The sequence below is a fragment of the Trachinotus anak genome, unplaced genomic scaffold (assembly GCF_046630095.1).
Source record: "Trachinotus anak isolate AG129_WGS33_773 ecotype Australia unplaced genomic scaffold, CSIRO_AGI_Tana_v1 ptg000018l, whole genome shotgun sequence".
Taxonomy (NCBI): Eukaryota; Metazoa; Chordata; class Actinopteri; order Carangiformes; family Carangidae; genus Trachinotus; species Trachinotus anak.
This window is the reverse complement of record NW_027273869.1, coordinates 5,945,452-5,969,738: the sequence shown is the minus strand read 5'-3', so window position 1 is coordinate 5,969,738 and position 24,287 is coordinate 5,945,452. Positions and strand designations below refer to the sequence as shown.

The following is a 24,287-nucleotide window of genomic DNA, read 5'->3' as shown; positions in this document are numbered from 1 at the left end:
CAACTCATGCATGTGTCACACCCAACACAAAGCCAGTCATAATAACATCATGTCAAGAGGTTATGTAGCTGTGTTGACAAGCTTTGCTATTTACTTATGTAGTTGCAATGGTACAGACTTGTCACTCAGCCAACCTAAGATAAGTTTGCATTGACTAGATCTAGATTTAGATCTAGATTATCAATCTTGCAATGCAGCTCAGTCTTTCTCTATGGATCAGAGAGAATATAAAACCTAATGTGAGGAAACATAAAAGCAGTTCAGTAAAACATTTCTAATGTCCCCCACTTTGAAGTCGCTTTGCATAAAAGCATCTGCCAAATGAATAAATGTTTAAGGTGTTACTAATATAACAATGTAATATATATTCCTTCAGAACACACACTATCACATAACATTACAGTGAGCAACATAGCTCTAACCATAAAACAGTAACAAAATGAAAGCACGTCGATCCTTACCTTTCAGAATTTATATCCAGGATTTTCCAGCAGTTTTCTGAAACCAATTTTCAGAGCACTTCAAAGTACAGTGACTCCTTTTTGTTTTCTTCCTGTCCCTCCTCTTTTTTGCATTGTTGTACACTTGTCAAAAACGTTTTCTATGGTCTGACAAGACGACAGTTACCTGTGTCAAACAACTATTATGCAGGCATATTCTTCCTCTTCCAGAAATCTTTCTGTCTCAAGAAACTATGGGTATGAGAAAGTTAAGAAAACACTTCAACCACAAGGAACATCTCTGAAATGTCTCTCCAACCCAACCAGATCCACTGTGTGTCTGCCAACTGGTTTGTCCAGTATATGTACACATTCTAATGTTCTAAAGTGGCTTTGATGGTCAGAACGTAGAATTACACGTCATAATGACATCACAGAATGACATCTCACACACACACACACACACACACACACACACACACACACACATTCTTGTAGGTCTATTCTTGTGAGGACATATGTTGACACAATGCATTCCCAGCCCCTTACCCCAGCTTAATCCTAGCCTGAACCCTAAAAACAAGTCTCAAACCTCAAAGAGCTTCACTTACGCAAAATTTACTCACTTCTAAGGTCTAAAACTCAAACAAGTCCTTTCAAAGATAGAAGTACAAGAACACACATGTGCACTTGTTTTTCCCATTGCATTTAAATGTAATGAAAACTTTTATTATATTAATACTGAACTACTTACAGTGATAGTTTTATTTAGCAATTATAAAATTGAAAGAAATTAGCTGGTTTTGTGCATTAATTGGTCATAAAATGTAATCTGATCATCATCTCATTCATTTAGTAGAGACCAGGCCTATTTATCTGGTGGCCTGCGGTCCAACTCTGGCCTGTCAATGTAGCTCAACCCAGCCTACCCAATCAATTGTTAAATTACAAGTAAATTATGTGATTTACTGAGATTTTTGCCACAATAAATCCTCTAAACCACAGGTTCTGCTCTCTGTAGCCTATGAGAGAAATTAAGAAAATACATTTCCTATTAATTATTGCAACATAAAAGTTCACACATTTTCGCTGTTCCCAGCGCAGAAGAGAGGCCTCTCTCTCTCTGAGCCTGTGAGTGTGAGTGTGAACGGTTGGGGCAGCTCTGTCTCACAAGCTGGAGCACCATGCAGTGCACACATACACACACACACACACACACACACACACACACACACACATACAGACCCTGCTCTTAGTGACAATAGAGAGAACTAATTGTTCAAATGCGTGGTTAAGTCTTTTCATGTTGTAGAATGTGTTTACTTTTGTTAATATCACAGCTTGTATTGCACAGAAAATCAAGTTCACCACTTGGTCTGATTACTTAAAGGGGGCCTATTTATTTTCTTTCTTAGTTAATGATTAGGCTACTTTTGCAATGTGGCAAAGTTTTCAACCTACATAATGAGAATAGCTCAGAGAAATGTCCGGCCCCCCTGAGCAAAAGAGTTGAATAGCTCTGGTATAGACAAACACAATGTGCCACCACAATTATAGTTGTTCATTTCTATATTGAATACAGCCATCAAAAGTACAACTTTTTCTAATGTATCACTGAATTACACTTTACACTTGTTTTTATAGGAAATCTCAGTTTGACTTCATAGGCATAAATGAGAAAGCAAAAAATCTGTGCAAAATGATAATGCCGTGGACACTATTTTTTCATCATGGCGTCCTCCAACTCGTTTTTTCTAGGATACATACAGAGATCTATTTTCCATTTCCCCCCAACACTATCTTTGTGTTTAAATTAACATGGATGGATGTGACCCAGATTATCTTATTACTACTGTAATACATAAGTCTATAAATGTTCCAGTCTCAAACAGCATCTGACTCATCCACTGTGGCTTTATTCAGCTTCAATTAGCTATACTGCCTGTGATCACACTTTTATGATACAGTCAAAGGGTATCTGTCTCCCTCTAGAGACAAACCTGGGATGGGCAACCCTGACAAAGACCAGGACAGCTTTAACAAGAAAACTGTGATCATTGACTGTCACAACGGTCAGAAAGTTAATGCTTTAATCGCAATTTGTGACTAGCTACATGAAGCTTCCTGGAGACCACCTCAAACAGGGAGAAATACATTTCCTTCCTCCTGTTACCTCTATGAATAAGCAAAAACATTTTTTTTATGGCTGGGTTTTGGTTTGGTGGAGGCACATCTGGTTATGACCTCTAGGGGCTCTGCGAGCTGCACCTTTGGTTGTAATACCCTAATTTTTTTTGCTATGACTGAGAGCTGACTCCTTAATATAGTACAGTACATTATTTCAAACTAATTTTGTTTTAGAGCATGTTGGGCCTCCTTTAATGTTCAGAACGCAGAACATTGTAAACCAACATGAAAATGCGTGATGATAGTAGTGTAATTTACATTTAATTTAAAAGCTTTTATTGTGACAACATAACTGAATAAGCTTCATGATTCCTTTATCAGCAGTAACATGGATTTGCCTCACATTTTAATTTACTGTTGAACTGAACTGACATGACTTTGACATGGACAGAGACAATTAATTTTGCGTGGATTACCGTAGTGGCAGCAGATGGCAAGGTAGGACTATCTCTTGTAGCCATAGTGCTGACACCTCAGTCCTTATACTGCATCTGACTTGGCAAGCTTGGTTTACCACTCCCTGCAGCTACCTGGGTACAGATAGACATGCGGAGTGCAGTGCAATAGACGCTTATTACCTCACTTACACTTAATTAAAACTTCATTTTTTAAAAACTGAATTAAAATGCATTTTGGGAGATGAGATTGTAATCTGACAATGTGTGACCAAGGATAGCTGCAACATTTTTTTAAGCCAGCACATTCAAAATATGACACAAACTAGTTACATATGTCTGCCATTAAATGGTGTAGATGTAATCTCTGCAGCACAAACAGAAAATGTATGGTTTAGTTAACAGTTCAGCCCATAGTCCAGGTTGGTTGGAACATATCCTGGGGTGAAATGTAACCTGAAGGATTATGACAAAAAGTTGTTACTGAAAGGGTTTTATTCAACACTTAAATATCTTTTTAACATAATTAGTGTGTGATTGTGTGTGTACATATGCATTCGTCTATATGTGTAGTGGTGTTACAACTAACCTGGACTCTTGTAGCCATGAACTAGTTTACCTCACAGCTAGTCGCATTTCCATTAGAAAGATCTGTACAGCAAGGATGCGGCCTTATAGTATTTCTGCAGAGCCATTGGCAACATTTGTCAAAAAGATGGACATGGACTGGAGTCATACATAAAATAAAAAACTCAATAAACTTCTTAAGAGAGTTAAGATTGAAAGGGAAAGTAATTGTTGTTAATTCCTTGTTGCTGTCTAAAATAAATTATATTTTGGGTGCTTTGGGTTTCAAATGGATTAAAAAATATTGTAATTAACTTTCTATGGGGACTACCTCATGAAGCTGTTAAGATAATGCCAATATTGTGCAAAGCTGTCATGAAGGTAAATGGTGGCTACTTATAAGAATCTAAAATATGAAACATATTTTATTTGTTTTTAAACACTTTACTACATAATTCCATATGTGTTAATTCATAGTTCTGATGCCTTCATTATTTGTTCTACAACGTCGAAAGTAATCAAAATATATGTCCAAACCTTTGAATGGTACTGTATATGAGGAATTAGAAATAAAGACCTGCCTCAAATATAAGCCTGCCTCAAATAAAGACCTGTTACCTTCTGCAGTTGAGTTAAATAAAGGCCCCTGTTGCTTTTTGAAGAAATACAGAGGTTGAAAACTAATGTGGATCCCAAATGGAGGCTGCACACTGTGTGAGAGACAAAATAAGAAAGATATTCTGTCACTTCTGACTTTCACTCGTAACGATGGTTTTACAGTTTTTAAAAAATGTAGCCGAAAACACAGCATAGTCTTTTGTCTTTAACTTGTGTTTTTGGTGATTTTGGCAGCACCTTGGAAATGGCTCGGAAGTTAACATGTAGTTTTAATGGGCCACATTTCAGTCACTATTTCATACTTGTTCCGTTGACTGACAACATGAACAGAAAACATGTTAATGTGAACATTATTTGGAATTTAGCTGTATAAAAATATTGAAAATGTGAACACAGTGAATAGGAGAGAATAGGACACAGTGATGTCAGATATTTACAGCACTTCCACAACAGTTTTCAACTATGTCCTCAATTTCACACATTGACCACATGCGGTCTAGCCATATTGTCTAGTTTTACTGTCCTCTAACCACTGCTCATTTGGAACAGCCTCCACAGAGAGGAGGTGTTGACAGCAGGCCATATACCTGGAGCAGGTCAGGAGAGATGACAGCTCGCTGGTCACCATTGCAGTCCCCCAACCCTGGTTCCACCTGTCCGGGCCTTCCAGGAGGTAAAAGTGGAAATTCAGTGTGTTTGCACTGGTTCTTGCTCATCTCACCCGACAACCAGAATGAAGCTGTAGCTTCAGCAGAGGTTGACTGATTTCCTCCAGACTCATCCTGTTTAGACAACAAGAAGCATTAGTTAACAGCATAATGAAGACACCACTCAAGATGAGTTAAAACAGAGCCAGAGCAATGAATAGATTGTGTACTCACAGAGGCTGCAGCCAGACTGGTGTTCACAGAAGGGCACGGGGTCCTCACAGGGGATGGAGGTGGAGAATGGCTTGCCGCTACAATGGGCTTCAGTGAGATAGACTGTGATCCACCAAAGTGTGATTTAGTTAACTGAAAGGAGAAACAAAGTTAATTGTGCGATAGGCCAAGTGTGACTGCAGGGCGTTTGCAGCAGACTGAATGGCAGGCTATAATAAGTAATAGATACATGTTTTGATATACTTTACCCTCTGATAGAGGTCAGGACACTATGCTGCCTTAGGGCTGGTCTGTTGCCTCTCCCAGAAGGCCAAACCTAGTGCTTATTTAAACACAACATGGAAATAATAACATTAGTCACCATAACAATAGTTACAGTAATGTGTTGCAGCAAAGACATGGTGTGGTGAACAAGTGCATACTTACAAGTACAGTAACATAAGACTGTTATAAGACAGGATATATGTACAACCATTGACAGCAGCCATTCTTACCCAGGCTTCAGATGGGCTAATTGGACGCACTTTAATGTCATTATCTAAGTAGCTACATAACTAGTTAATATCTACACTAAAACTGTAGGTACTGTAAGCAAACCTAGACAAGTACACACCACACTAACATTACCGTTATCAATAACAATCATAACTGTAAGGCACAGGAGCTGTATGCTAGCGAGTACTAGCTAGGCTGGCTGAAGTTGCTGTGTAGTGTCGTGGCAGCAGAACAAAGGGCTGAGAGAACATCACTTCATTAGCCTTAATGCAGAACACTTGTGTCAATCAGTAGAACTTGTGTGGCTAGACAAAAAGGAAACTGTAGTCCTGGAAATGCAAGTTTAGGACAATGTCTATATTGCGAGTCAAGAAAACTGTAATACATTTAATTTACAAAATTAACAGCATACGCAGCTCTGTGTCAGGGTTGTTTGCTTTTCACTGGCATGTCTGGCAATCTTGGGATAGGATCCACTCAGTGCTGCTGTGACACAATCAGTCTTCACATGAGGCCTCCGAAGGATGCGGACCCTGAACTGGGACACATACAAAGTGTCAACGACCACATCGCCACATGTGGTTGAAACTGAACTCAAACATTGAAGCTTACTCTCTCTTTTTTTAATTTGCCTTTTATGAAATTATAGAACACATACAAATTGGTACGAAAAAGAACAAGATTCCATTGGTGCTAGCTATGCACAGCTGATGGAAATTTAGGCCTAAATCGGTGCTTTTTTGCACCATGTTACGTTTTTGCACATTTTTTCACGTTGCACTGACTCCTGACGCACGCACACACACACACACACACACACACACACACACTCCTATCTTTGTGTGGACAGCCCCTTACCCTAACATTATGCCTATGTATACACATATGTGTAGTTGTTATGATGTTATGATGGCGTCTGCATGGAGGAGCATGTGCGCAGTTGGTGCCTTTAGTAGTGGCCACATTTGACTGGTGCAAGTCCAACAAATTGGAGGGTGCACATACATCTGCACAGAACCTTGCAGACACTCTTTTATGGTGAAATTTACATCATGCAGACCATGGCATACTCATGGATGTGGAAAGTATAATACTAATCGTCTCAGATAAGCACCCTTAACCTTAAAACCTAGTCTTAACCCTCAAACTGCCCTTTGAAGTTGTGAGCGCCTGCCAACACCTATTGCACTATCACATCTTAACCACTAGATGCCAGTAAGTACACAATACAATTATTACAGTTTAGTTTTGTTTGCCAATTCCTACCATGTGAATGTCTTTGTGTTGATTGTGTTGAGTCATGATTGGTGTCAGTGTTTGGTTTTGTGTCTATTTTTGTACAAAGTCCTAAGGAAAACATGTAATAATATATTTCCTTAATATTAGGAGCGTTTTACCAACTTATCCTTGTTATGTATCACTAAACATTGTGGCCTCCATCACAATCCTCAGATTATTCCAGTGAACTGCAGTGCTGTAGTAGTAATAGTCAAACTGGTCCTTAAAAATCTATTTTAAATTTGTTTTCAGTGTGTTTTGGGCACAACATCCACACTTCTTGTTTTGCGCAAAAATGCATAAAATTGAATTATAGAGTGCTTTTCATCAGGGCACCTTGCTACTTACTGTTTTTAGATATACTTAATATATACTAAAATATATACGAAGATATACTAAAAACTGAACATGTAATTGAAAGGACCATTAGTCACATAGTTTAACAAATATTATATTAACAATTAATTAATCACTATAATTGAACTGTCTAACGTGAGAGGGGTCCTTCAGGGATTGATGTTAAACCCACAGGGAAGAATCACACAGTCTTTGTGCACCTTAACATTCTGAGGCAGACACAACATAGCCTGTGTATGTTTATATCAGTTGTATATAATATAATAAAATATATAATATAATATAATATAATATAATATAATATAATATAATATAATATAATATAATATAATATAATATAATATAATATAATACACGTTTTATATTGCTGTTATGATTATGACAGTCTATTATATCAACTTTTTGACACAGGAAGAAGGGGGTGTGAGTGAGAGTGAGAGTGAGAGAGAGAGAGAGAGAGAGAGAGAGAGAGAGAGAGAGCCAGGCTGTGGCCGGTGCGGTGCGGTGCGTGCAGCAGCAGCAGCAGCAGCTCGCCTAAGCAGACGCCGACCCCATCTACCGTTTTACTCCCTACATCTCGGTTCTCCGTTCTCCATTCTTCCCTTTGTTGCGCACCCCGACGGCTCGGGGAGATGTCCGCCAGACCGGGATTTTACCGGCAGGAGCTTAACAAGACTGTGTGGGAGGTTCCGGAACGGTACCAGAACCTGACGCCGGTGGGCTCCGGAGCCTATGGATCTGTGTGGTGAGTGTTTGTGCTTGTGTGTGTGTGTGTGTGTGTGTGTGTGTGTGTGTGTGTGTGTGTGTGTGTGTGTGTGTGTAGGGCGGGTGTCGGGGCGAGGCTGCACAGCCATAACATTTACCGAACGCTGGTGATGATGCACCAGGGAAGCGACGCGTACACGTCGGCTGTGTCAGGATGAAGCTGCCCGTGGGAACCGATTATTGGGTTTTATTGTTGTCATTGTTGTTATTACCGGCGTATTATCATTATCCCATTGCCTCTGCGGCTACGGGGTCGATATTTGGGGAAAAACATCATGTAATAGCAATAATTTTATGTTTTAATATGCGGATGAATAACATTTCTTTATGTGCTGTTGTCAGACATGTAGACAGACAGAACCTTCCGCTGGACTTGTTTTTAACCCGCAGCTCACTGTCTGCTGCTCCTATATGACTGGCAGGAAATGAAAGAATGAGACAGTGTCAGTAGAGGAATTTCCCAAATACCCCTCCACCCCCCAACCCCCCACCCCCTGCCACACACACACACACACACACACACACACACACACACAGTCTCTGTGCACCTATAAATATGAGGAGCAACTCTGTAGAGGTTAGTCTAGTGGGACCCTAAAGATGCATGCCACATCTGGAGTGGGAAAACCCAGGCACAGCTGCTCTCAGTTGATGTCATAATGCAAGTCTGACACCTTGAATCCTGCAGTAGGTGAATGCATCATCATCATCATCATCATCATATATCATATTCCTGGCATAAACCTGCACACCCACCCTCCTCTCTGTATGGATGCAGACATACAACCTTGCAAAATGTTTGCTTTGATTTAATTTTGGACCAATCTGTATCAGGTGGTGGGATCCCGTTGCCATGGCAATGTGTTGTGATGATAACCACCTCCAAGACTCGATATTAATTAAGTTTTTAATAGCAGGCTGATGGTTACCTAAGGAAATGTAGAGAGAAATGGTTTGTGTTTTCAGATGATTGGTCCCAGAGGAACAATCACATTTTCAAGACATGAATAAGATGTTAAGGCTGCTTTATGCAACCTTGCATTTTGGCACATTCATAAAGGCAGTGAGAAGTCTTAAGCCAGATGCTGCCAGAAAATCTTTCACAAACAACTGATTGATACTAGCAGCATGAGCCAAGCCGTGGACTGTGTAGAGAAACTCCCACTATTTACACAAAGCTTTGGACAAACACTTAAAAACGCTTTTTAAAAAATTGGGCCAACTTTGCAAGATTATAATTTCTCAAATCCTGCAACTCTTTGTACAAATTTCACTAGCAAGGACCACTCCATCAACAGGGTATGTTTGAAAGGATGAATGTGTTTTTGCAGTTTCTTTCTTGATTTTTGGATGTGGTGTGGGGAGGCTTCGTAGGGAAATCCATCGCAGCGCCCAGGCAGCAGCGAACCCCCTCAGGGATCTACAAGAGAGAGAAAGAGAGAGAGAGAAGAAACCAGAAAGATTGGGTGGAGTGGGGTGGGGGTGTGCAGAATACAAGTGCGAAAGAGGAGAAGAGGGTCAGTATTTATGAGATTGCCGGAAGAGGTGTGGTTGAGGTGTAGTCCTGCTCCTGAAAATTTGCTAAATGGCTTCAACGCATTTTTCTCCAAGAGCACTCGCTCTGTGCTGGTTCGGAGACAATTTTCTGTTTGGGTTTTCTCTGTGCAGGTGAAAAAGTGTCCATAGTTTTTGTTACAGAAGTGTGGGAGTGCGTTTTTTGTGGTGGCATAGGAAAGTGCCACCCATGCATTTGCAGCATGGGTGTCCAGAATGTGAATCAAACATTAAACTAAGCCATGTTCCTGTCAAGTCAGATAATAATTAAGACTTCATGACTTAGCAGCAGATGGGTTGTGGTTCTCTGTTGGAGCTCAACTTGATGATTCAGGCTCTCACATGAGTGTTTTATGCATAATAGACATCTAGCCTTTATTGCAACTTTAATGCTGTGCTCAGAAAAGCATGAGAGCAAAAACTTAGAGAGGTGGATCAGGATCACAACTTTGCTTTCGGCTGATTCAAGGTTATATGAACATGGGAGTTTCTGCAATACTGCTGAGGTTAAAGTTTGATTCTCATGTGTAGTATTTTCAGTGCATCCATTCAGTGTTACATGAAGATGCATTCAGAGGCATTCACAATTGTTACCATTATCTGTAAAGGTTCAGACAATCTGTGTAATGGAAACAATTTTCATTTCCCTGAATGGCACTTTCTGGAACTTCTCTGGTTTCATAATAGGATCATGTGTAGGACTATACCAAGCATGAAGTCAGGGCAAGCATTGTGGAGTCTCTTTAGTCCCTCCTTGATGATAAATTAGTGCTGAGTGTCATAATACAACTAAACACTGATCAGTATAAGAGCTTTTCATTTGTGAGCCATTACCCCTCATTGACTCCACTGCTCATGTTCTGAATCTGATTTTAAAGTGGATGGTTATTTTTCCTAACACTGTTAATTATAGAAAACACTGACTGGCAGAAACAGAATGTTCCAATAATTTGTCCAGTACTTTTAGCTAACTGTTTAGACCATTTATTCATTACTTTTTAGCAAACGTATGTATTACTTTTAGGTAACTATTTGAACTGAGTTTATTCAGTCTAAGCTAACTGCAACTTCTCCGCTTGCTATCTTACCAATTTTCATGCACTTTCAGTTGCAACACATGGTGTCCAGGTGTTACAGCTGACTCAATACATGGATTTAATTTTGAAAAAAATCCTATTGCAATTTCTATTTTTTCAAATTAATGAAGCTGGTCTGGTTTGTTTGGAATAATGAGAAGAATGTGACAGACTGCAGACAAAGATTTCAGGATTAGCAGGTGTTTTCCTCCTCCTGTCTGTTTCTCAAGGCATCATATCTATGAACATCCCATAATGCCTAGGACTTTGTGAAATGCCTGAAGTTACTACTATGCTTTTTTAAATTATACACACCCACAAAGACCTTCCTCCACACACCACCCAGCACTGCCCTGCATTGTTAATGTTGATCTCAAGCCATTGTCACTGACTTTCTCATGGCAAGATTTGGTTCGTAAATTCCTGGGGGGATGGGAGTTGAGAGTATGACATCTGTATGTGTGTTTTCGTGATGGGGGGGGTTAGTCTTATAGTCTACTGCTTGAGATACACAGTAAAACAGCTCTCATCATTTATCACAAATAGCTGCTTGTTCTCTCGGCCAACCCTCTTGAGACAGCGAGCCTGAGGTCAAGGTTCTGACACGCTCGTATAATCTATTATAGCTAGAACTTAAGATGTTATACCCCAATCACCCTTGGGAGAGGGAGAACCAAAAGACACAGAAACAGTGTAAGAGAGTATATTCGCTTGTAAGGAATGACTATGGAGATTATAGAGCTGCAAAGCACAAACACAAGAGAGAGAAGCATCATAAATACAAAGCTTACTTAATAATTTAACACACAGTGCGTCTTGAATTTTGATAAGTCATGAGACAAAAAGTTTGGCAGACTAGCCTAATCCAGATTCATTGTCTTCTCAGCTTCCTGTCATAAAGTCATAATCCTATTAAATAGTCTCTTTTCTGCTTCTGTTTCTTGAGACAAAAACTGGGCCAATATTGGACCAATCGAGACTGAACATCAACAGAGAATATGCATTAAGCTGATCAAGGCTGCTTTCATCTCATGTCTGCATATGTAACATCTGTTCAGTAATCCAGAAATTTGGCATGAAGTCTGTCATTTGGGTAACTATGAATAAAACATGACTGTTTCATATTCTCCTGTCAAACATGTCGTGTCGCTGCTTGTCAGATTTTTGATTGGAAATCTGATACACAGAGTCGGGGTTCTTGTTTGTTGCGGACTGTAATTGGATCATTTACATTGATCATTTAACATAAGTGCACTTTAATAGACACAGATGTATGTGGGCTATAATGTTAGCGTTGGGGGAGTGTAGTACTTAAAGACATAGTCCAATATTTTGTGTAGCAATTAAACAATTAATCGATTAGTCAATTGACTCATTTAAAGGTCCCATATTTTACACATTTGCAGTGTTTTATTTGATGTTTTGATAACCGTAAGAAGATGTATTTGTGGTTTAAGTACCAAAAATATCTCAGTGTTTTACATCTCCTCTCTCAGGCTTCTCTCTGGAGCTTTAGTAACATCACATCAGTCAGCCAATCAGAAGTGAGTCTCAGAGCCTCTCTTCTGATTGGCTGACTGTTTCTGAGTGACTGAATAAAAATATAGCAGATTTCCGGTAAACACTGAGAGAAACCAAATCGTGCAAGGTTTGTTGGTGGGTCTGGGTGGACCGTGCTGGGGGCGTAGCGAAGGCCAGTGATTGTAGCTGTGACATCACAAAGTTACGGAAGTCCTGACGGCTCGTTTTAAGGCTCAGTTTCTGAATACTACATGTAGCCTTTCCATGTGGACTGAGCGCTTTGATTCTTTGACATTATTAATGTAGAACCTAGTCCTGCTTTATAATACAAAAGATATGGAAACCTCACAATATACAGTATGGGACCTTTAATCAGCAGCTAGTTTGATTATGAAATAATTGTTTGTAGATCATTTTTAAAGCAAAACACCCGCAAATGTATTCCATCTTCTAAACTGTGATGATTACAGAAAATGTACATAAACACAGTTTCCCTTGGAGGGACTTTAAATCATCTCACATTATCTCACATTAGATATTACTTAACCCCCCACCCCCACACCCCGGCCCCACCATACTTGAAACCGGAGGTGCATTAAGAGCTGGAATATAAAAAAATAAAAAAAATAGTGAGAGGAGAGAAATCAATGCCTTGGCTCAGCTGTGTGTGCTGAGAGTGGTGCAGTCAGACCCATGTATGGAAGATGGCAGGGAGGAAGGTATGTGTGTGAGTCCTGGTTGATGTCAGAGTCGGAGGAGACTGGCTGCTGTCCTGGCTGAAGCCCGGTGGGGACATGCGGGCTGGCAGCGGGTGATGTCAAACCAGAGAGCCACATGGATGCGCTCAAGCATACAAGAGTGTAGTTTATTCAAGCATGTGAGCATTACAGCTCATCATGAAATGATACAGTAATATTTAGAGTGAGCTAGGAACAGAATTTTTTGCATCATTTATTAGGCTCAATGGAAAAAATGTACAACGGGCCCCTCACATCACTTTAAAAAAGACCCCTCATTTACAATAATTGAAGGTTACACAGCCCCCTCCATGGATGGTTTGGATACATTATACAGAGTACAGATGGCGTTGAAAAAGGGCCCAAATAAAATACAGTCAGACCAGATGGCTGGGTTGTGTTTCTGGGTCTGCATGGACCCCTTTTATACTTTAGCTTTACCTGCAACCTGGGCATGCACAGATTGAAATTAAAAAGATATAAATAAAAATAATAAGACGACATTTTAGAGGGGGTCTTCCACGTTTACCTCTTCCCTTTTGCTGTTGTACTCCACAGGAGAGTGGCTAAGTTACATGAACATAGATGGCTGGAGGATTTTGCTTCTTACCTCTTTGGCACAAAAACGAAGATTGCCTCCAGTAGTATCCTGGTTCTGGCCTCTTCATCAAAACACAATGCATGCAAAGCTAGACACTAACCAGTTACACATCTACATGTTAAATATTATGATACAGGAGATGGTTAGCTTAGGTTAACATAAAGACTTGAAGCATTGAGTTTTTGAGAGGATCAAAGACGAGATACGATTTGACACTGTCAGAGATTGGCTTAGTGTGCAAATAACTTAGCTGGACTGCTTGCTTCATGTCTTAATCATATTGTATTTTATATGATTGTTTATTATTTGTAATATATGGTTATTTGTTTATTTGTTTAAGGTGGTGCAGTATAGTGGTTAGCAGTGTCGCCTCAAAGCAAGAAGGGTTCAAATCTGCCGGTCGGCTGGAGTTTGCATGTTCTCCTCGTGCCTATGTGGGTTTCCTCTGGGCACTCCAGCTTCCTCCCAGTCCCTACACTGGCGACCTGTCCAGGGTGTACACTCACCCAGTGTCAGCTGGAATTGGCACCAGATTAGCCCAAAACAGACCTTCTGTTTATTTTAACCATAAGTGTTACTAAATTGAAAACAGATTTCACATTTTTCATTATGCTGACGGAGATATGAGATTTTTTTCCATACCACCCACTTCCATATCGTGTGGTTCCTTTCGCCACATTTTCATTACTTGTCATGCAGCCACTGCTGTTTTTTCTAAAAGGTCAAACATTTACATTGGTCTCCTTTACAGTGGCATGATGGCTTCTTGAAATGGCTATATAGTACTGATAATAAAAACAATGAAAATGTGGTTTTGGAGTAAGCAGGTGAGGCTTACATTTTTTTACTCAATAAAAAATGCAATGGGTGTTTCCCTTAAAGTGATGAGAAATCACTCATATAAACTAATGGTCACATTATACCATAAATTGAGTCCATTCTAAACATACAGCATGAATCTTTTCATTGTTCACCCTTACCCTTCTTTAAATAACCTCTCGTTTCACTTCTTGCTTCTTGCTGTTTCTGCAGTACTAAACAGCATTTCTCAATGCTCGCTCATGTTTCCTTCCTGTTTGTCTGTTCCGCTCTCTGATGGTTGTATTATTATTAGTGCAAGTGTTGAAAAGCTGGCAAGGCTGAAAAGACATTGGCACCATAAAGGCAGTGGCATCATAATCAGCAGCAGCAGGGCTCGATATGTGAAATGACGTTTACATTTCAAAAGGAGATTAAATAAACCACCGTGCTTTTACAATGTCTGGTATCCTCACTTCCCGTGTTCCACCACATCCTCTTTCACTCGCCCTCTCTCTCCACCGTTCTGTGCGCCTCTCTTTACAATCTTAGACATTTATCACAAATATGTGGGCTTTCTGTCACCTGATGTTTGAAGGGATAAAAATGTTTATAAAAGCTGATTGACCCCTTTCCCACAGCCAGTGGAGTTTGCCTGTCTGTCACCTATAGATGTGGATAGCGTGATCTTACACATTATACCTTTAAAATGTAGCTTTGGTATCACAGGTTGGCGACTTCCAACAAAAGCAACATGGTATTAATTAAATAAAAATAGTTACCTTTGAAAATCATGTCAATTGATGTACATAGAGTCACATTTTTAACATATATTTCTCTCTGTTTTCCCTCCAGTTCGGCGTATGATGTGGTCTTAAGGCAGAAGGTTGCGGTGAAGAAACTGTCCAGGCCTTTTCAGTCTCTGATCCATAGCCGCCGCTCGTACCGGGAACTCAGGCTGCTCAAGCACATGAAACATGAGAATGTTAGTGCTCCTTATGAAAATATCCCGAGACAGACAGACGCAGCCTTCTGCATGTTTCGGCTCTGTTATTGATCTGCTCTGCTTGTCTTTGTTTCTGTCGCTGCAGGTAATAGGGCTGCTGGATGTCTTCACACCTGCTGCAACATTAGAAGACTTCAATGAACTGTAAGTTGATGTTCACTACAAGATTTACACCTGTCCACTTTTTACCAAAAATCCAATGATTCTGTTATTGAAGAGCATTGCGAGGGTGATGGATTCAATCCTGGGGATTTTATTCATGTAGAGATGACGGTTGCCATGGCAGCGTCACCATGTTCTCCTCTAACTGAAGCTCCCCCAACCCTCCCCACTGACTCATACACACACTTTCCCCTTTTCCAGCTACCTGGTGACTAACCTGATGGGTGCAGACCTCAATAACATCGTTAAATTTCAGAGGCTGTCAGACGAGCACGTGCAGTTCTTAATTTACCAGCTCCTCCGTGGCCTCAAGGTAATTTACTCCACTTGCTGTATGCCACTCTAAATTTAACATTGTATACAGCATGTGTTAGTATGTAAACAGTGTCAGTGGTTTCCAATTGTTTATTTCTGATGAGATGAGCTCATGTACCAAATGATTTAATTTGATCTCATTTTAAACTCTACTCATTACATCTGGATTATTATGTGTAAGTGTCAGTGTTTAGGTCAATTTGGTCAAGTTTGCCTTCGAACTACTAACTTGAAGTGGCAGTAGTTTGAAATTTAAACCATTTAGCCATAACTTTCAATCAATCAAATTATTAACTATAAATATTTGGACACTTTCATCATTCATTTTAGCTAGCTAATGTTTTCAAACAATTATCCATTAATTTTAGAAAGTATTTCAATTATTTGGTACCATTACCTAACTTTTTACACTATTTATTCATTACTTTTAGCTAGGTAGCCTATTTTAACTGCTTATCCATCACTTTTAGCGAACTATTTCAACTATTTATTTGTTACTTTCGCAATGTAATTTGTCTCTTTAAGCAACCTAAAGTGTTTGAGCTATTTATCCATTTCTTTTAGTGAACTGTGTGGATTTGCAAATTTGTTTGCTAACTAGCTTTCAAGCATGCTCAGTTGCAGCATAATGTTTAGGTGCTGAAGCTGACTTAATATATTCTTTTTTTTATCATTTTAAATCCTAATTTATAAGCTAAATTCTTTCATCATCCTCTGGTAAACAAGAACTTCTGGTTGGAAATGAGGTACAAACTGCTTGATGTGAAATAAGTCTGTCAGCAGTCTGTCAGAATTGGAAACCATAGTCTGTGTTGCACAAACACTCGACTGTTACAGTATATTCAAATTGACATTATGCTGTTCTTTGTGAATTGTGTCCAGTGTTAGTGCCTGCTAACACTGAATCAGTCTAGCAGAGCTGGCCGTCTGTTCGGTTACCATGGGACACACAAAGGCAGTCTTCCCTTCGGCAGGGGCTAATATGGTGAACTGCACTGTTGACCCATGTCTCTCTTTATGTCCTCTCTCTCCTCCTCCCATCCTCCTGCCCCACCCCACTGCCTGTCAAACAGTACATCCATTCAGCGGGATTGATCCACAGAGTGAGTGCCTTATCTTTGCTCTTCTTGTCGTTTTGACCATCAGGTCTGAGAGATTGTTGCAGCACTTACCTAATTCAAAATGGAAAAACTGTCTTTTTTTTTAAAGACAGCAGTAATTCCTCTAAAGTAGCTTTAAGGTTGGAAAAATCATCCATCTAATCATCTTATTCTGACTCTTCATTAAATATATGTGATGTCTAGACTGAGTGAAATACTCTTACTCTTTTACTTTCTATGCCTCATATGCTCTGTATAAATGCAGTGAAATTAACAAACAGAGTGTGAGTTGTTTTGCAGTTTTGTATTCATATCCATCCCTGTCTCTGCAGATCTTTATTCTAACCATGCTTCTCTCCCCCTTTGTCTGCTCTACTCTCTTTTCCAGGACCTCAAGCCAAGTAATGTGGCAGTAAATGAGGACTGTGAGCTGAGGGTAAGACTGACCTTCACTTTAAATCTGCAAATCCTTTACTACAACCTACAGCATGAACCCCATCACTTAGAAAAACTAACCTGTTCTACAGATTCTTGACTTTGGATTGGCCAGACAGACAGATGACGAGATGACAGGGTATGTGGCGACTCGCTGGTATCGAGCGCCGGAGATCATGCTGAACTGGATGCACTACAATCAGAATGGTGAGATGCCATCAAGCTATAGACATTTTCAAGCTTTTTTGGTATCTTTTTTAGTGTTAGATGAAAGATTAAACCTCTGGTTTTCTGTTCCAGTTGATATTTGGTCTGTGGGATGCATTATGGGAGAGCTACTGAAGGGAAAAGTCCTTTTCCCTGGCACTGACTGTATCCTTTATCAGCATGGCATGAGTCCACCGCAATTTGCAGCTGTTCTCCCTCATACCATCAACAATCCATTACCTCTGTAACGTGGCCTGTGGAAGCAGACCTCCTGCGGATTTGCATTACAATCCCAGGCCTTTCTGAAGGGGAGGTGCATCAATAGAGAGAAGTGGGGAGTGAATAGGTTTGATCACAAAGGGCTGAATTATCTAGGTTGTTGCATGAGCAGAGCTAAAACGAATTTGATTTACTGATCTTTGTATGTTGTGGCACTTGTGCTGTCTAGAGAAGACCAGTTGACTCTCTGCTGTTTTCAGCAAGTAGAGTTTCTGTCTTAGTTTATTTCCTATGTGACAAGACATTATGAGTCAAATCCTGCAGGTCTGTGACTTTTCACAAATCTCGATGGCCCTTGACCCCTCCCTCTCTGAGATATTGACCAGCTGAAGAGAATCATGGAGGTGGTTGGGACTCCGACACCTGAGTTACTGAAGAAGATCTGCTCTGAACATGTAAGGGAAGGAAGAATGAATAGAGGGATGATTGGTAACAGTAACTTCAGTAACTCTATAATTGCCTCCACTGATGAAAGCAACCTGTTCTAATTCATCAGTCATTACACTGACAATGCTGTTGATTGAATGGTCAATATGTGTGAGCGCTGGGTGATCGATCACTGACTGTTTGACACCAAATGATCCGCATTGTCACTCGCCACGAGTTGAAAGCCGGTCTCTATTTTCAGGCACAGAAGTACATCCAGTCTCTGCCCTTCATGCCCCAGCAGGACCTGGAAAAGATCTTTAGAGGAGCGAATCCACTAGGTGGGTGCTGCTCTGCAGATTTGATTACCAAACTCTTAAATTCAGTTGCAAGTCTTGTTACAGAGGCTGTTAAAGCTCAAGTTGCTCCCTCTCTATTGCAAATTAGAAATTCAGTTATACAGGTTTGGTCCTTTGGGTTTAAACCTGTTTTTCTTTTACCATGTCCAAGCCCTCTTTCACCAGTCAGTCTGTTTCTGTCTCTGTTAGCTGTTGATCTGTTGAAGCGTATGTTGGTTCTGGACTGTGATGGGAGGATCTCGGCCAGTGAGGCCCTGTCACACCCCTACTTCTCACAGTACCACGATCCAGACGACGAGCCAGAGGCCCCGCCTTACGATCAAACACTGGAGAGCAAAGACCGAACTCTGGAAGAATGGAAAGGTATAGCTCTGATTTGAAGTCACACAATGGATAGTGCAACACAGCATGCATTTGCACTAGACAGCAAGACAAAATTAAAAACACAGCATGATTGCAGCATATCCATGGTACTTTAAAATGTCCAGCCGTTGACTGCTTCTCAGTTTCCTTCTAATGAATGCTCTCACTTCCTTTTATAAACAGTTTGAGTTGGGCAGTTTTTGATTCGCAGAGGCAGAAGTTGCACAAACTGATGCAACAGATCCAAAGTGAACCTCAAGCTGTATAGCCTTTCACATTGTGCAATGATGAGTTAAAGCTTGCATGGGTGCTGTAAGAACGCTGACTTTAAGTTATATGGGTTTTTTAGATGTTGCAATTTGTAATGTCATTAATATCATTACGCTTCAGTTCATCAGGGAGTTTATGAAATGCCCAAGAGATTATGTGAGTCACGGTGGATAATTCTGCCTTGTTTGCATCTTAACATTGAGTTTCTTTGATAGACTAGTATAGCTATCTGAGCAAGCACAAATATAATAGCATGGAATAAAGCTTGCAGCAGAAATATCTTGGTTTTCACATTTAAAGGTCCCATATTGTATAAAGTGGGATATCCATGTCTTTTTGGGTTATAAAGCAGGTCAAGGTTCTTGCTAAGTCTTGGCTTCAACAAAATAAACACCATCATTTCTGTTTGTCAACATATTTTTTTGTCGTGCATGTTCTCGGTGAAATTCAGTCATTCTTTTATGCACTGTATGGTCAAAGGTGTGTGGACACGGACGTCTCTATTTTGGTTTAGTTTTTTTTTGTTTGTTTTTGATGTTTTGGGTTCCAGTTAAAGATGAGTATAAAGCAGGTCTAGGTTCTATATTAATACTGTGAAAGTATCAAAGCCTCAGTCCACAGAGAAATGCACACAGCCTGTATTCAGAAACTGAGCCTTAAAACCAGCCGTCAGGACTTCTGTAACTTTGTGATGTCACAACAAAGCAGTCGCTGCTCTCAGCCATGCCCCAAGCCCTCTCTTCTGATTGGCTTATTGAGCTGTTACTAGGGCTCCAGAGAGAAGCCAGAGAGAAGAGATGTAAAACTACATTGAAATGGTTTTTGGGTCTTAAAACCACAAATATATCTTATTAGGCATATAAACACTTCAACTAAAACAACAGAATAGTGTAAAATATAGGACAATTTGTTTTGACAATAAAATGTCAAGGTAATGCTTTTGCAGTTTCACTGTTTAAACAAACTGTTTCAGCCCCTAACACAGCTTCTCCTCCCTTTATTCTCTCACACGTATGTGCACAGAGTTGGTATTTGAAGAGGTGAGCAGCTTCAAAGAATCCGGCAGCAAGACTGATAGCCTTCAGGTGGAGCAGTAAGCCTCCCCCTGCTCTACCTCTACCTGGAGAAGGACGGCGTACTCAGTGAGTGGGAGAAGGACTGTGGCAAGAAAGCCCCTGCTCAGTGTGACTGTGTTCTATTGCCTGTCATGAGTGTATTTGAGCAGCAGGGTGGGACGGTCTCCACAGGATCAGATGCGGACATTACAATTACAGGGAGCATTTTAGAACAAGATAGAAGGATCTCTCCAGTGCAGAAAGTTGCTTCCTCTTATGTTTCCACTGTGGTGAGGTTAAAATGAGGAACAGTTCAACTCAACAACGTCAGGGATCACAGAGAATGTGAGGATTCATATGAGGGAGTAACTTTAAGGAACTGAACTGTGCTTACTGACTGATCGAAGGGTATCGAAGGAAGAAAAAACGCACACTAGAATTTCCAAAGCAACGACAGGAACACCATCTGGTCCCTCATCATGACGAATCTCATAAGCAGTCGCTGCTTACATATATGGAATTCATGTTTAAAGGCTTGCAGCAATGTCACATCATGTCACAGAACAGCTTTAGCCTGCATACTACTGCATGATTTTTGTGCATTTTATTATTAGAGCATATTACTGGTACTGTACTATAACCATTAAGACTGCTTATTGCATCTGCCAAACCGGTACTGAATCAGTGTGAGGGTCAGAGAGAGGCGTTACCAGGACCGCGACCAACTTTCAACCGATTTATCTTTTCCGTGCAGTAAAAAATATATTACACAAGCAAACAAAAAAAAATTCTGCTCTTCTTCCTCAGATGAAAATCATCCTCTTCTGTTTACAGAATAGTAAACACCAACTGTGCTATTAATTAGCAAGGTAAGGGAGACATGCCAAAGCTGGAAGAAAATGACTGTGCTGCAGGTCTGTGTTTACAGTGTGACCTCGCTCCTCATATACAGTTTCTGCTCATGGCTGATTTCTGATCACCTGTTGGCTTTGGCACCATGCCATCAGGTTTCCCTAGTTCTCTGCTGTGTCTCTTATAGCCATGCTTTGTGTTTACAATAATTAACATTACAGGCATTTTGTAAACTGTTAGAAACAGTTCCCAGAATGTGTGTAACAGCACTGGACATGCAGCTCCATCCACACAATGACTGGTCAAACAGTTCGACTGATGATTCACATTAAGCAGCGATATTTGACTGTTTGTGGCAACCAGGGAGCGCCCCAGTGACCTTTAATGTTGCAGCAGCTTCTTTTCAGTTTTCATGATGCCTGAGTATTATAAAGGAAACTATCCTGATTGTACACATTCATTAGTGACCACAGTATTAAATCACTGGGAATGTTCTTTACCTCATTTGTGAGTATTTCAGTGTTGCTGCACTTCTTAGGTTGGTGCAACATTATTTTACCCACAATCATATAAGGAACCCCCTCACAGGTGACATTTGTATAAGCAGCATGAGCTCAATGCATATACAGATTATTACAACAAATAGTTGACTTCCTCATTGACATTGCGTCATTCAACTTGCAGCAGACTGGAGTTTTAGTTCTACAAACTTTTTGCTGAGGTAGAAATAATCTGGTTGAGTAAAAACCACACTGCACAGAGCCAATGGACCAAATGTTTTATAGCTAAACAGTGAAAATGTCAACAGGTCAAAGGACAAAGGAAATACCATGAAGTTCTTGGAAGAAGAATGGACAAAATACAGTCTGGCATGCATCTTATCATGCATCTTCAGTGTGGTCTGATAAAAGATAGTTATCCTCAAACCACGTTCAGTGTGGTGGTTTAAAATATATTCCACCACAAATGAATGCATCAAACTACTTACTACTACGTACTACTGCTTAAACTGTTAGCTCCTGGTTAGAGCAGCATGAAAATACTAACTTCAGTGTTAAGAATACAAAATGTCATCTGAGGTTCAAGTGGCTGCAGATGAACAACAGACCAAGAAGCAAAGTGGAGGGTCATTAACATTGTGGGAGGTAAAAGGGTTGTAAATCAGGAGCAGACATATATCTGCCTGCTGCAGATGTATTCTTAAACCCAAGTTAGATATTGCAGTTTTCTAGGTTTATTTCTTAGCTTAACTGACCTTCTAGTGACAAGTAGCAGCAGAGGTTGCTGCTTACTGTATGTTAGCTAAAAAGCTGCTTTGCTGCAGATGTGAGATGAACAAATTGATAAGAAGTCAATTTTAGGGAATTTCACAAATACCAGTGTGAGATGAGATGAAAAGTTCTTAAATCAGTTTTATATCTGACTGCACCAGATGCACTCTTGATCTTTATCCTGTCTACATACAAATTGGAGACAGGTGTAAAACAAATATTCTAGGTTAGCTATAACCTAGTTAGATTAAATCAGCTGTATATAAATGCATTCTTAAACTTTATGTGTGTGCTGTCTGAATTCAAGTTGGGTATTAATGGCAGGTGTAAACAGGTTAGTTGGCCATATTGACCTTTTAATGCAAGAAGCATCACTAGTAGCTCTATTTAGTGTGTATTTGATTTGTTACTCTATTGTCATGCAAGGAAAACTGAGGTGCTTTGGCTCACACTCAAGTTTGACTCAGTGAAATTAGATTATTTCTACCTCAAAGAAACATTAGTACAACTAAAACATCAACATCAATCAACATTTTGAGAATATAAGAAAGGACATATAGTCTGAACCATATTTTCCATAATGGTTCACAGTGGCGTGGTACATGTAGCCTTTTGTGCAAGTTCGTCCATTAACACTGGATGCCAAATGTCAAAGTGTGTTAGAGCTCTGAATGTTAAAGTGTTATGTGCTTATGTGGATGTTGTACACGTGGTGTGGATTTGAATAGCAAACTGCAAACCGAATGTATATGTATACAGTGTATGTATGTTACAAGTTAGAAGTGTCTTTTGAATACATGGTGGCATGTGATTCCGCTGTAGCCACGAGTTTCAGATCACTAAGCTGAACGTCAGCTCTTGATTTTCAAATGACTCAGATGATTTTCTCATTCATCTCATTCATCATCAACGGGTAACATGACTTGGCAAGTCTTGGCTTCAACAGAATAAACACCATCATTTCTGTTTGTCAACATGTTTTTTGTTGTGCGTGTTCTCTGTGACATTCAGTCATTCTTGTATGCACTGTATGGTCAAAGGTATGTGGACACGGACATCCTGATTTTGGTTTGTTTTTTGATGATTTGGGTTCCAGTTAAAGATCCCACATTATATAAAGTAAGATGTCCATGTGTTTTTTGATTATAAAGCAGGTCTAGGTTCTATATTAATACTGTGAAAGTATCAAAGCCTCAGTCCACAGAGAAACGCACACAGCCTGTATTCAGAAACTGAGCCTTAAAACCAGCCGTCAGGACTTCTGTAACTTTGTGATGTCACAACAGTCACCGCTCTCAGCCATGCCCCAAGCCCCACCCACCTGGACCCACCATCCAACCTTGCAGGATCTGGTGTTCTCTCTGAGTGTTTACCGTGTGGGAGGTTCCGGAAAGGTACCGGGACTTAAAGCAGGTCGGGACAGGAGCCTCAGAGAGAACACCAGTTCTCTCTGAGTGTTTACCTGAAATCTGCTATATTTTTATTCACACCTAGAAACCAGTCAGCTGATCAGAGGAGAGGCCCAGAGCCCTTTTGTTACAGAGAGAAGCCTAAGACACGGGGTGTGAAACTACATCGATGTGATTTCTGGCACTTCAAACCACAAATATATCTTCTGATGGATATCAAGAATTCAAATAAAACATAGGAAAAGTGTAATGTGGGACCTTTTAAGGAAATCTCAATGCTGCAGCATACAGGGATCTTTTTGACAATAGTGTACTTCCAGTGTAGCCCTGTGACAGACAGTGTGTTACACCACCTCTCGCCCAGTGTCAGCAACCCTATAAAAGGTAATTGGTGTCACTAACGAATGGACGGATGGATGGATGTTCTTCCAACAATGTGACAGGGGTGTGGAGAAGGACCTCTTCTGGTTGAACATGAGAAAATCCCTGTACACATAGTGAAGTGCAAAAAAGAAATTACTGTGCCTTTGTCCGGACCTCAACTGTAACGCTGACTGTGATACGGACC

General features: G+C 40.2%; 1 protein-coding gene and 2 long non-coding RNA genes across 4 annotated transcripts; 1 reads left to right on the top strand and 2 right to left on the bottom strand.

Moving 5' to 3' along the window:
• Positions 1-106: 106 nt before the first annotated feature.
• On the bottom strand, positions 107-4,972 carry LOC139635568 (uncharacterized). Its single transcript, XR_011694255.1, has 2 exons — positions 1,083-4,972; positions 107-1,032 (listed from the first exon to the last, which is right to left on the bottom strand). It is a non-coding gene; the product is annotated as an uncharacterized lncRNA (long non-coding RNA).
• A 142-nt stretch (positions 4,973-5,114) lies between these two features.
• Positions 5,115-6,231, bottom strand: LOC139634842 (uncharacterized). Its single transcript, XR_011694085.1, has 3 exons — positions 5,583-6,231; positions 5,337-5,410; positions 5,115-5,220 (listed from the first exon to the last, which is right to left on the bottom strand). It is a non-coding gene; the product is annotated as an uncharacterized lncRNA (long non-coding RNA).
• Positions 6,232-7,693: 1,462 nt separating this feature from the next.
• mapk11 (mitogen-activated protein kinase 11) lies at positions 7,694-23,286 on the top strand. Of its 2 annotated transcripts, XM_071502353.1 has the most exons (12): positions 7,712-7,963; positions 15,126-15,255; positions 15,362-15,420; positions 15,640-15,751; positions 16,827-16,856; positions 17,242-17,289; positions 17,381-17,495; positions 17,589-17,660; positions 18,090-18,169; positions 18,403-18,481; positions 18,689-18,862; positions 20,156-23,286. In XM_071502353.1, exons 1-12 carry the CDS (start codon positions 7,851-7,853, stop codon positions 20,227-20,229), a joined length of 1,086 nt encoding a protein of 361 aa, XP_071358454.1. In that variant the 5' UTR covers positions 7,712-7,850; the 3' UTR covers positions 20,230-23,286. The 2 variants fall into 2 exon arrangements, with proteins under 2 accessions (XP_071358455.1, XP_071358454.1); XM_071502354.1 differs by having other exon boundaries at positions 7,694-7,963; positions 17,381-17,660; positions 20,156-20,374.
• The last annotated feature ends 1,001 nt before the right edge of the window (positions 23,287-24,287 follow it).

What these genes read in the sequence shown, in the direction of transcription:
- mapk11 (XM_071502354.1), top strand. Translation starts at nt 7,851, where the DNA reads ATGTCCGCCAGACCGGGATTTTACCGGCAGGAGCTTAACAAGACTGTG. An exon ending in GGAGCCTATGGATCTGTGTG is followed by an intron (nt 7,964 to 15,125) that starts GTGAGTGTTTGT and finishes TTTTCCCTCCAG; the next exon opens with TTCGGCGTATGATGTGGTCT. An exon ending in TAGAGGAGCGAATCCACTAG is followed by an intron (nt 18,482 to 18,688) that starts GTGGGTGCTGCT and finishes TGTCTCTGTTAG; the next exon opens with CTGTTGATCTGTTGAAGCGT.